At 37.5% G+C, this 13,375-nt stretch overlaps 1 protein-coding gene across 3 annotated transcripts in view; it reads left to right on the top strand.

Moving 5' to 3' along the window:
* The window catches only part of RNF13 (ring finger protein 13), a 166,631-nt gene that overhangs the window by 96,193 nt on the left and 57,063 nt on the right, over nt 1-13,375 (top strand). For 2 of the 3 annotated variants that reach the window (XM_032408465.1, XM_032408464.1), the window contains exons 5-6: nt 651-738; nt 7,646-7,736. In XM_032408465.1, the coding sequence (XP_032264356.1) occupies nt 651-738; nt 7,646-7,736 (179 nt within the window). Of the gene's footprint in view, nt 1-650; nt 749-7,645; nt 7,737-13,375 lie in introns of all 3 variants that reach the window. The other variant, XM_032408466.1, reaches the window with a different exon arrangement.

Genomic DNA, 13,375 nt, shown 5'->3' with positions numbered 1-13,375 from the left:
TGCTACTTTAATCAGTTTTTAAAAAAATCTCTGCGTTATTTTCTTTCTTGTGTTTTTAATGTTATAATGTGGGCTATTAATTTGAGTGCACATTTTATACATTTACTCTTGAATGAGTAATATTTAGTGAGTTCCTACTCTGTGAGGCTGATTCATAGGTGCTGTTAATTCCTTGAGGCACTCTTATCTCCTATAGACTGGGTTTTGTTTTGTTTTTTTTTTCAGTGATAGGATAATATTATTCTGATTAATCCACATGAAGAAAAATAATTTGTCCAAGTTTATCCCCCTAAGAAGCATCAGAGGTAGATTTGAATGCCCAAGGTCTGATGACTCTTGAGCCTGATCATAGCAAGTCTCTACCTGTTGGAGCTAGATGGGTTTATTGCTTTGGATCCTTTTAGTATTTTAGCTTGTATCTGTCCTTTATTTGCTTCTCATTCACTTCATGCCATGAATGAAATCAAGAAGATATCCAAAGTCATTGATAATCAGTTGTAAAACATGTTATGTTTCAAGAACATACTGGGGATCCGTTCTTACATATATACATAATCTAGTCCTAGACACATGCTGATTTATGTTGAAATTGAGGGACTGTATGACAAAGCACTCTCTTCCTCATATTGTGATTGTTTTCTGACTTGCAGGTTTTAAATGCCCAGAGAGCAGGATACAAAGCAGCCATAGTTCACAATGTTGACTCTGATGACCTCATTAGCATGGGATCCAACGACAGTAAGTACAGGTATCACTTTTCTTCTCTCCTGTTTGACAGATCTTTTGAAACTAAAACTTAAGATTTTTTTCCCTCTCGTTTTCTGTTTAAAAGGCAAAATTTCTTTTCTTTCAGAAAGGTAACTCATCTGAACCCTATTGGGACAATTTTATTCATACTGAAGTGGAACTGACTTATTCTTTTCTGAATAGTTGTTTTGTTTTCTTTTACCTTTGTGTTTCATTTTAGAAGATGTGTTGATATTTCAGCAAAAACAAAGAGAAAACCAAAGCTTTAAATAGAGATAAACATGCTGAGTTAAGGATCCCACAGAAGAATTCTGGTGATTTATTTATAGATTTACAATATTAAATATTAGGATATGTGTCTATACTAAGTAGCTACTGTATTCTTATAGAATTTCAAAGCCACCTACTTGTGCTTTCTTACACCAGTTGGTTATTAGCTTCTTAACATACATTGACATGCCTGTAGCTTTTCATTCAAAATGGGAGTATTTTTCCCTTATTCTCTACTAAATATTAGCTTGTAGGGAAAATGAGCCAATTTTAACCAATTTTAAGCAGTGACTTTTAAGCTGTACACTTTCACTTAATTTGGTGAGAGTGATAAAGGTATCTTTTGTTATGTTAATGTGTGACTTTGGGACTCCATCTGAGGATGAGGGCTGGCTGCCAGGAGAACCAACCCTGTGAGCTTTCAGTCCCACCCCCCTGATCTCTGGGAAGAGGCAGAGGACTGGAGGTTGAATAGATCTCCAGTGGCCAGTGATTTAATCAATTGTGCCTGTGTAATGGAGCCTCCATAAAAACCCAAAAGGACAGGGTTCAGAGAGCTTCTAGGTTGATGAACACATGGAGATTTGGGGAGAGTTCCGTGCCCGGAAAGGGCATGGAAGCTCCATGTCCCTTCTCACATACCTTGCCCTATGCATCTCTTTCATCTGGCTGTTCCTGAGTTACATTCTTTCATAATAAACTGATAATCTGGTAAGTAGATTGTTTTCGAGTTCTGTGAGCCACTCTAGCAAATTAATTGAACCCAAGGAGGGGGGTGTCAGTGGAACCTCTAACCTATAGCTGGTGGAGCAAAAGCACAGGTGATAACCTGGACTTAAAACTGGTGTCTGAAGGGTTGAGGGCAGTCTTGTGAGACTAAACCTTTAACCTGTGGAATCTGTTACTATCTCCAAGTAGATAATGTCAGAATTGAGTTGAGTTGTTCCATGGTGTGGGGGAGATCCCCCACATATCCACGGAAAATTGGGTTCAGAACCCAAAACACACTGCCAACATTCATGATTGAGTTTTTTTTTTTTTTTTAAGATTTTATTTATTTTTTTTGACAGAGAGAGACACAGCGAGAGAGGGAACACAAGCAGGGGGAGTGGGAGAGGGAGAAGCAGGCTTCCTGCAGAGCAGGGAGCCCAATGCGGGACTCGATCCCAGGACCCTGGGATCATGACCTGAGCCGAAGGCAGACGCTTAACCTACTGAGCCATTCAGGTGCCCTGAGTATTTTATTTTTGTTTTTCTTCTAGCACATAACCATAATACCTCTGGCTACTAAGTGCCATTGAGTCTCCCATGCAAGAAAGAGCTTGGAGGAAAGGGCAGACATAAAGCTATGGACTGGTATCCTACATTGGAATATATTTAAGACTTTAAATAACTAGATCCTCAACAGGAAATATTTTGGAGTCCTTGACTAAATTTTTTGTAGCTTAAGACAGTATTCGTCATTGTTGTTTGAGTAGAACCCTTTTCTTCTTACCTGTAGTAGAATCTGAGGCAAAATTATAATTTATAAAAAGTAAAACTTGGTAATAAGATCCTTTGTTAATTTCTATATATATTTAAAATTATTATTTAACATTCTAGATGATTAAATCATTATAATGCATGAGGTACCCTTAGGAGGTTCTAGCATTTCACAAAAAGTTTGACAATCACTGCTGGGAATTAGAGGAATTGATGAAGGTACTTTACTTGCCAAATAAACTAGTTCTGTTGGTACTGCAGATTTGACACAATTTTCTTCTTTAACTATCTCTCTTAAAAAAAAAATACACACACACACACGGTCAGTAACTTTTGTTACCTATGTACATTACTAGCAAAATGGAAAGCATAAATACTCAAGAAATAGGTGTGAATTTAAATTGAAGCTCTCACTTGTATCAGCTGTATAACTTTAAGCAAGCTACTTAACTCCTTGTGTGTTTTGCTGAAGGCCTGAGCCCAGTATTTAGCAGGCTTCAAGACCTGCTCAGGCGTTTTGAGTTAAACAGATTCATATTCTAAGCTATTTACTCTTTTTACATGTTTTCAATAAAAATTTTGTAAGCAGAAAGTGCCAGTTCCCTCTAACATCTGTTTTGTCTTTGTAATACCATGAAACCTTTTTGTGGTAATCATGTCAGTTGCTAAGGAAAATATGCTAAATGTTAAAAGTAGCACATAACCGTGTAATCCTGTTGTTGCCATGGAAATGTTCCAACTGAGCTATTACATTTCAAAGATTGCTCAGAATTTTGGTTCTTTATTGCTTGGATTATTTCTGTGATATTTTGCTCTATCCTTGTGTATGTGTGTTTTGGACATTTCATATATTCAGAAACAAATGTAAAGATCTTTCCCATTTTCATCTTTGCTCTTACTTGGTAGAGGAAAGGAAAGCATGGATTCATTAAAAGAGGCATGTATCTATCCCCCCTTTTTAAGGCTTAGTCTACAACCACAAAGAATATTGCACATGTTCTCCTAAGAGCAGACATTCTAGTATCTGGAAATAAAAGGAAGTCTTAAAAGCCCCTTGCGGCCAACATTTCACACAAGGAATTTGTCTGTTTTTATTTCAGCTAGGACATAGGATGGGTTAACTCAGTGAACCAATAGTATTTATCATCTTCAGAAGGCAGCAGAATGTGATGGAGAAAACCTCAACTTAAGAACCAGGAAATGTGGGTTTATTCTTCTAGGTTAGTTAACATATGAACTTTGGGAAAGTTACTTAACCTTTTAAGCCCTTTACTTTCATCTGTAAAGGTGTGAGTAATTTTAGTTTTTATTTGACCTGACAAGGTTGTGAAGATCTGCCATCTTATGCCAGAGTTGCAAGAGCCTAGATTAGGAGGCAGAGCCTCAAGTTTGAGTCTCGGCTGTGCAAATTCCTAATTGTATAACCAGGGCAGGTTATCAATATGTCTGGGTTTGTTTCTTCTCCTTTTTTCCTTGCTGTCTTCCTTCAACAAATATTTTTTGACAGCCTGCTCTTCATTAGGTACTATTTTAGGCACCATGACTACAGTAGGGAATGATACAGTTTAAGGCCCTGCTCTCCTATCTTTCAGTGAAGTAGCAGAATGCAGTAGTTAACAGTGTGGCTTTTAGGTACTGCCTGCTAGGGTTTGAATTGCAACTGGATCACCTGCTAGCTGTGTGACCTTGGGAATGTTACCTTACATCTCTGTAGGCCTCACCTTTCTGATCTGTAAAATGGGAATGATAATAGTACTTAACCCATTGGGTTGTTGTTGAGGATTGAATGAATTCAGACATAGAAAGCATCTAGAAGATTGCCTGTTTCTTAGTGGTAAGTTACTTAGCTTTTATCTAATAATTATATTATGTATTTATTATATATTATGTAATAGCAGCAATAATAATAATTTATGGCTACTCAGCTCTTATTACTGCTCTTACTACATTCTAGGGTGGGAGAGAGGAAATGAACACATAATCAAAGAGATATGCTGTATATCAAGTAGTGATAAGTGCTATAAAGAAAATCATGTCAGGGCGCCTGGGTGGCTCAGTTGATTAAGCAACTGCCTTCAGCTCAGGTCATGATCCCAGGATCCAGTCCTGTATCGGGCTCCCTGCTCAGCAGGGAGTCTGCTTCTCCCTCTGACCCTCCCCTCTCTCATGCTCTCTCTCTCAAATAAATAAATAAAATCTTTAAAAGAAAAATCATGTCAGGCTGAAGGGATATAGAGTGGCAGGGATGAGAGGAGGGTGGCCATTTTAGATAGGGTGGCCAGAGAAGGCTTCTATAAGGCTTTGACAATTAAACATAGGTCTACAGCGAGAGACTGAGCCATGCAGATTTCTGGAGCAGTGTTCCAAGGAAAGGAACAGCAAGCAAATGCATAGGCTCAAAGATAAAGCCTATTTGGTGTTTTCAAGGTGTGACAGAAAGCCACAGTGGCTGGAGTATAGTGAGTAAGGCAGAGAGAGTGGCAGAGGATGAGGTTAGAGAAGGGGCCGGTGGTAAGATCATCTTGGGTATTTATAGGACTTTGGAATTTGTTATGTGTAGCTTTTAAACAGAGATGTGAGGTGATCTTTTATTTTAAAAGGATCACTTTGGCTGTTCTTTGGAGAATAGATGGAAGGTGAAAGGTGGGCCGGAGTGCCAACAAAGAGACAAGTCAGAACGTTGCTGCAATAGCCAGGCCAGAGGTGATGGTGATCTGGAGTATTAGCAGTGACTGTGATGAGAAGTGATAGAATTATGGCTCTGTTTTGAAGTTGATAGGATTTGATAGAAGAAAGAGGAAAGGGAGGAGTAAAGAATGATTCCAAGGTGTACAGCCTGAGAAACTAGGTGAATACAGACTGCTGTTTACAGAGAGGAGAAAGACCAGGAGTAGAGCTGATTGAGAGGAAAGAGTGAGAGTTCCATTTGAGAAACATTAAGTTTAAAACATCTATTAGGCAATCAAGTGGAGATATTGGACAGGCAGTTGGATATATGAATCTAGAGATGTTGGAGTTGGCCATCTAAATTGTAATTTGTCTAGGATATCGTGACAATACTATTGCAGTGTATATTTGAGAGTTGTTTTGTGGATCAGAATTAAAATTTAGTGTTTTTTTTTAAAGTATTTTGTGAACTAGAACATGTTTGTTTGTTTTTTTTTTTAAAGATTTTATTTATTTTTTTGACAGAGAGAGACACAGCGAGAGAGGGAACACAAGCAGGGGGAGTGGGAGAGGGAGAAGCAGGCTTCCTGCAGAGCAGGGAGCCCAATGCGGGACTCGATCCCAGGACCCTGGGATCATGACCTGAGCCGAAGGCAGACGCTTAACCGACTGAGCCACTCAGGCGCCCTGGTTTTGTTTTCACTAGATAAATAATATTGCAAAGTCTCCAAGATGGCTTTTCATATTTGCATACATTTCTCCCGTCTTCTGACTAAAGTGAGGAACTTTTTACATATCTGTAGACATCATAACTCAAAGAAGTTCTGTTACTTCCAATAATTATTGACGTGACAGGATATCTGAGGTGTATCATTGAGTGGAAGGAAGCTTATACTTTTTTCCATTATTATATGGTCCCACTGATACAAAAATTGTGATTAAATATTCCTTTACCAACCATTTTGGTTCCTGCCCTCCTGGGGCTTATATGGGGGCATGTGTATGTGAAAGAGGGGCGGGGATGGGAAGAGAGGGAGGAAAGGAGAGAATGAGCGGAATGAATGATTATATTTGCGTAAAACAAAACAATCTAGAAGTGAAAAAAATGTACTCTACCAAGGATACCAAGATTTTATAACTTTAGAACTTGTTTTTATGGGGCGCCTGGGTGGCTCAGTCAGTTAAGTGTCTGCCTTCGGCTCAAGTCATGATCTCAGGGTCCTGGGATAGAGCCCTGCGTTGGGCTCCCTGCTCAGTGGGGAGTATGCTTCTCCCTCTCCCTCTGCCTGCCCCCGCCCCCCGCTCATGCTCTCTCCCTCTCTCTCAAATAAATAAATAAAATCTTTAAAAAAAATTAGAAAGTGAGTCCTGCTAATGTTTAAAAAAAAACAAAAACTTGTTTTTATAAGGATTAAAGAAAACACATCTGCAGGTGCTTAGGTTGGAGGGGAGGGGTTGAAAATAAAGGGGGAGGTACAAGGAAATTTTGGGGGTGATAGAACATTCTGTATCTTGTTTGTGGTGGTGGCGGTTACATAACTGTATGTGTTGAAACTCATAGAACTGTTTATTACTTCAAATAAAACCTTTGTATTTGGGTGGGAAGGATAATGGTTGTGTTTGGGTTTCTTGTATCCCGCCCCTTTTTAAAATAACAAATTTGCATTTAAAAAAGAAATATAGAACAAAGTTATTGTGAAAAATGTAATGAAAATAAATTAACTTTCTCTAAAGCCAAATTTGTTAAATTAACTCACAGCTAAAAATAAGGCTGCTTTTTCTATTATAAATTTAAGAGGATCTTCCTGAGTAATGGGTAATTTTTACAAACTTCTCTTTTGTTGGCATTTGATTTTGGTTTTATAAATAGGTATATAAGAGTCCAGTTTCTTAAGACACCAAACAAAACAAAGCTTTACCATGAACTCCAGGCTTAGGAGGAAGTAGAAATTTACTCGGCTTTCTGTGCCCTTTCTCAACTTCTGTCAGCCCTTTACTCTGGAAAGCCATAGATACATGGTATCATTTTTGAGACTTCTGTAAAGTGGTCTTTTCTTACATTCTTTGGCTTATACGTCTCCTGGGAATGGGTATGTAAAAAAAGCTTTTTCACTTTTTCATTTAAGTTATATGTGGAAAGAAAACTTAAAATTTCTTTCTCTTTTCTAAGAGTTAATTATGTCTATAGAAGAATAAATCAAAAGGAAATATTAAAAATAATTATATCTAATCTTCATAGGACTGTTGAGATAGTATGATAACGTATGTATGCAAAATGTTAGCTTTTGTTATTGTAAATGTAATAGTATTTCTCAACCACTGTGATTGATGATGGTATAAATCTGCAATCAGGAAAATCAACCAATTTAAATTGATTGTAATTGTTTCCAGTTGCATTTGCTGCTATTATGAAGAAAGTAAAGTTGATTGTACACAGAGTATGGGATTTTAAGAATAATTTTATTATTATTTTATACAGTTGATGTGCTAAAGAAAATTGACATTCCATCTGTCTTTATTGGGGAATCATCAGCGAATTCCCTGAAAGATGAATTTACATATGAAAAAGGGTAAGTAATGGATATAAAAAATAATCATGTAGCTTAATATTCTTTATATTAGGGTAGAACTATATTAGTTGTAACCAAGGTTATGTTTTAAAATGAACTCTACTGTGCTAAATTATCTCTTAAGTCATTATGATTTTAAGACTCTATTGTAATATTTTGTCTGTGCATGATTACATTTTGAAAATATACTCATGCTAGAAAGCCTAAGGCACCCATGTTGCCAAAAAGATACCAGACTTTCAGGGCATCTGGGTGGCTCAGTCGGTTAAGTGTCTGCCTTTGACATAGGTCATGATCCTGGGGTCCTGGGATTAGATTAAGCCCCGCGAGGGCTCCCTGCTCAGCGGGAAGCCTGCTTCTCCCTCTTCTTCTACCCCTCTCCTTGCTTGTGCTTACGTGCACTCTCTCTCAAATAAATAAATAAATAAATAAGTATAAATAAGTAAAAAAGTAAGTAAGTAAATAAATATCTTTAAAAAAAGTACCAAACTTTCCCTTTTATAGATCAATCAAATCATTGGTATTTAGTAACAGTGTGATTTACATTTATATGACACTTCTCATTAAGACATATTTATATTTTATTAAAAAGAGATTTGTTATAAACACAATCCAAAACACAGTGTGCTATTGACTTAATTTTTACAAAGGCAAAAAGTTTGTTTTCAAGTTTAAAAAGTTTCATTTGGAATAAAAACTTCTAAATGGAATTTCCCCCAAAATCTCATTATCAGGTTACATAGACCAAAACTAACTGAGGCCTGGCTGTTTCACGTCATATAGAAAACATTGCAATTAACACTTCAGAACTTCTTCCATGGAGCAGATAGTAGGCTGGAGCAGGCTTTTGACTAAGAGGAATAATAACAACAATATTAGTAATAAAAGCAGTAATGTTTATTGAGTATTTGGCCAAGTGCCAGCACTCATGAAAGCAAGACTTTTACACTTTATCCATTCAGTTTTCACAACAACCCTCTAGAGGTTGTTATTATCTCTTATTATCTACATTTTCCAAAAGAGGAAACTGGCACAATGAAATCCAATTTTAATTATTTGGGGGGGGGAAATCCATGAACATTTGAATTTGAAAATGCATAAAAAGAAGAGGGAAAGTTTTTTTTTTTTTATAAGATTTTATTTATTTATTTGACAGAGGGAGACACAGCGAGAGAGGGAACACAAGCAGGGGGAGTGGGAGAGGGAGAAGCAGGCTTCCCGCGGAGCAGGGAGCCCGACGCGGAGCTCAATCCCAGGACCCTGGGATCATGACCTGAGCTGAAGGCAGACGCTTAACGACTGAGCCACCCAGGTGCCCTGGGAAGGTTTTTCTATTAATTGTTTTTGTCATTTTCCCTATGCAGTTTCGATATTTAAAATATGTTCACATATTATATGCTCAGAACATCTTTTTTAAGTTCCGGAATGTAATTTGGAATGTGCTTAGAAATAGTTAAGATGCTATTTTGTCAACCATGCTTATTTAGTTAGTAGAGGGGTAAACTAATACTTTTGCCTCAATATTGTTCCCTCATTGAGAAAAATTCTGTATATTTTAATATGTGTTATAAAGAGTCTTTTTTGGTTTTTATTATAAAATCATGACTTTTTAAATTAAAAAGTAATACATGCTGGTAAAATATGGAAAAATTCAGAAATATAAAGCATTAAAATGGAAGTCCCTATACTGTTCTTCTCTAACGGCAGCAGCTACTTTTTAAAAAACTTTAAATTTTCCCCATTTTTGAATACTCACATTAGTTAATGATGATGTGCTCACTAAATAGAACCACGCAGTATATAGTATTTTGTAACATGCTTTATTTACTTAATATTTGGACCCTTTCCATGGTAATACGATTCCACAAAATCCCTTATCTTAACTTGTGGGGACAGATGTATTGGGGAATTAAAAATTTTTTGGATTTTTAGATGTTAAGTACAATTCCAAATATAATTTGAGGCAGCATCCCAGAATCAAACAAATTATCTATATCTGCAGTGAATGCATGGGTATTTTATCATGTCAGTTCAGTTCAGGTTGACTATCAGATGAATTGCCAACATTATTTTTTAAGGCTTTTTAAGTTTCATAATTGTGCATAAGGGACCATAAACATGTGCATACATCTGCCTCATCCATCTGTCAGCTGGCCTTTGTCCCATGTTTGCCTGCCTACCTACCCACCCACCCACCCATAAATTTATTCTACTTAAAAAAAAAATTACTTTTTTTAAAGATTTTATTTGTGGGGTGCCTCAGTCGGTTATACCTCTGCCTTTGGCTCAGGTCATGATCTCGGGGTCCTGGGACCGAGCCCCACATCGGGCTCCCTGCTCAGTGGGGAGTCTGCTTCTCCCTCTCCTGCCCCTCCTCCCTATTTTATTTATTTATGAGAGAGAGGGAGCACAAGTTAGGGGGGTGGAGGGTCAGAGGGAGAGGGAGAAGCAGACTCCCCACTGAGCAGGGAACCCAACACGGGGCTCGGTCCCAGGACCCTGAGATCATGACCTGAGCTGAAGGCAGTCTTAACTGACTGAGCCACCCAGGCGCCTCTTAAAAAAATTATTATTGAAGCATAGTTGACATGCAATGTTATATTAGTATCAGGTGTACAGCATAGTGATTTGATAATTCTGTACATAGTGTTCACCATGATAAGTATAGTCCCCATTTGTGATGATACAGTGTTATTAACAGTATTATTGACTATATTCCTTATGCTGTACTCTTATCTTTGTGACTTATAACTGGAGTTTGTCGTCTCTTTAACCCCCTTCACCTGTTTCACCCATCACCACCCACGCTTCCCCTTGGCAACAACCAGTTCTGTGTATTTGTTTGATTTGTTTTTTAGATTCTACATGTAAGTGAAATCTTTTGATATTTGTCTCTCTGTCCCCTTACTTCACTTAGCATAATACCCACTAGGTCCATCCATGTTGTCACGTGGCAAGATTTCATTCTTTTTTAATGGCTGAATAATATTCTATTGTGTGTATGTATGTTTGTGTGTGTTTCTTTGTTTGTACACATACATACCACATTTTTTTTTATCCATTCGTCTTTTGATGGATACTTGGATTGCTTCCATATCTTGGCAATTATAAATAATGCTGCAATAAACATAGGGGGCATGTTTCTTTTTGAATTAGTGTATTCGTTTTCTTTAGGTAAATACCCAATAGTAGAATCACTGGATCATATGGCATTTCTATTTTTAATCTTTTAAGGAACCTCCACAGTGTTTTCCACAGTGGTTGCACCAATTAACATTCCCACCCATAGTTCACGAGAGTTCCCCTTTCTCTAACATACTAACCAATACTTATTCTACTTTTTATTATGGAAACTTCCAAGCGTATTTAAAAGTAGAGAGATGAGTATAATGAATCTGATCATTTAGTTTCAAAATTATCAACACATGGTCAGTTTTTTTGACTGTCCACCCTCAAACCCCCCCCCCTTCAACCTCTTTCTTTCCCACACCATGATTATTTTGAAGCAAGTCCCAGACATCCTGTCATTTCTACTGTAAATATCTCAGAGTATATCACTAGAAGATATTTTTACATATAAAAACGTACTATCATTGTTTTTTGGGGGGGAAAGTATACATTAATGTAATATCAACACATATTTTAGTCTTCAGATTTTCCCAGCTGTCTGAAATTCTTTTTTTTAAGTATTTGTTTGAAGCAGAATCTAAGTAATGCCCATACATTGCGATGGTTCTTTATGTCTTAATTTTTTTTTTTTTAAGTTTCTTTTAATTGAGGTGACTGTTGAGAGTGAAAAGAATTACTTTTAATGATTACATTGGGACAACAGGCATAAACCACAACTCACCCAGGCAAATCAGGGCATGTGATGACGCTATTTTTAATCCGTAAATTTGCCATGTGTCTTTTTTTTTTCCCCTAGTCATTTATTTATTGAAGAAATTGGGTTATTCTGTAAAATGTACCTGAACTTTTCTGATTGCACCCATGGGGTATTGAATTTTCCTTTGTTACTTATTTTTCCTATTAATTGCTAATTAGTTCTAGAGGTTTGTTTGTTTGTTTTTTAAAGATTTTATTTATTTATTTGACAGAGACACAGCGAGAGAGGGAACACAAGCAGGGGGAGTGGGAGAGGGAGAAGCAGGCTTCCTGCTGAGCAGGGAGCCTGATGTGGGGCTCGATCCCAGGACCCTGGGATCATGACCTGAGCGGAAGGCAGACGCTTAACAAATGAGCCACCCAGGTGCCCCTAGAGGTTTGTTTTAATTCAAGTGTGATTACAGGGCCAGAAGCATAGGTAATGTAAGGATACTTTATATATGCTGTTATGTATTTCCATTAGGAGACACATAGTATTTGGTTCTCTCTCTATGGTGAACAATCATTGATGATAACTTCCTAGTTCCATTAGTTCTTTAGGGTTTGCAAATATCTAATTTTATAATTCCTTCTTCATTTATTAGCTGAGATGCTTCTATAAAGAGAACTTGCACCTTATCGATTATTTCATTACCTTGATATACAGTCTGTTTAAGAAAGCTAGGATAGGGGTGCCTGGCTGGCTTAGTTGGTGGAGCATGTGACTTTTGATCTCAGTGTTGTCAGTTTGAGCTCTATGTTGGATATAGAGATTATTTAAAAATAAAATCTTAAAAAAAAAAAAAAGAGGGGTGTCTGGGTGACTCAGTCGATTAAGTGTCCAACTCTTGATTTCGGCTCTGGTCACAATCTTATGGTCCTGGGATCGAGCCCTCCATCGGGCTCCACGCTCAGTGGGGAGTCTGCTTGGGATTCTCTCTCTCCCTCTGCCTCTGCCCCTCGCTTCTGCATGTGTTCTCTCTCTCTCTCAAATAAAGAAATCTTAAAAAAAAAAAAAAAAAAGCTAGGATAAACAATTCCTTCCCTTCGTTTACTGTTTTTCAAAATGATTTGGTTCACTAGCATCTTCCAAAGATGATTTATATATATGTTCAAAGTATCATAATGAACTCATGAGTTAAAACTCATTGAATATGCTTCAGCCCGTTGTAGTTATTATCTTTTTTTTATTACTTTATGTTAATCACCATACATTACATCATTAGTTTTTGATGTAGTGTTCCATGATTCGTTGTTTGCGTATAACACCCAGTGCTCCCTTCAGTACGTGCCCTCTTTAATACCCATCACCAGGCTAACCCATCCCCCCGCCCCCCTCCCCTCTAGAACCCTCAGTTTGTTTCTCAGAGTCCATAGTCTCTCATGGTTCATCTCCCCCTCTGATTTCCCCTTCATTTTTCCCTTCCTGCTATCTTCTTTTTTTTTTTTTTAACATATAATGTATTATTTGTTTCAGAGGTACAGGTCTGTGATTCAACAGTCTTACACAATTCACAGTGCTCACCATGGCACATACCCTCCCCAATGTCTATCACCCAGCCACCCCATCCCTCCCACCCCCCACCACTCCAGCAACCCTCAGTTTGTTTCCTGAGATTAAGAATTCCTCTTATCAAGATGTGGTATATATATACAATGGAATATTATGCAGCCATCAAAAGGAATAAGATCTTGCCATTTGCAACGACGTGTATGGAACTGGAGGGTATTATGCTGAGCGAAATAAGTCAAACAGAGAAAGACATGTATCATAT

This window comes from Phoca vitulina, unplaced genomic scaffold (assembly GCF_004348235.1).
Source record: "Phoca vitulina isolate PV1807 unplaced genomic scaffold, GSC_HSeal_1.0 scaffold10, whole genome shotgun sequence".
NCBI lineage: Eukaryota > Metazoa > Chordata > Mammalia > Carnivora > Phocidae > Phoca > Phoca vitulina.
The sequence above is the reverse complement of the archived record's forward strand: the minus strand, read 5'-3'. Positions and strand labels throughout refer to the sequence as shown.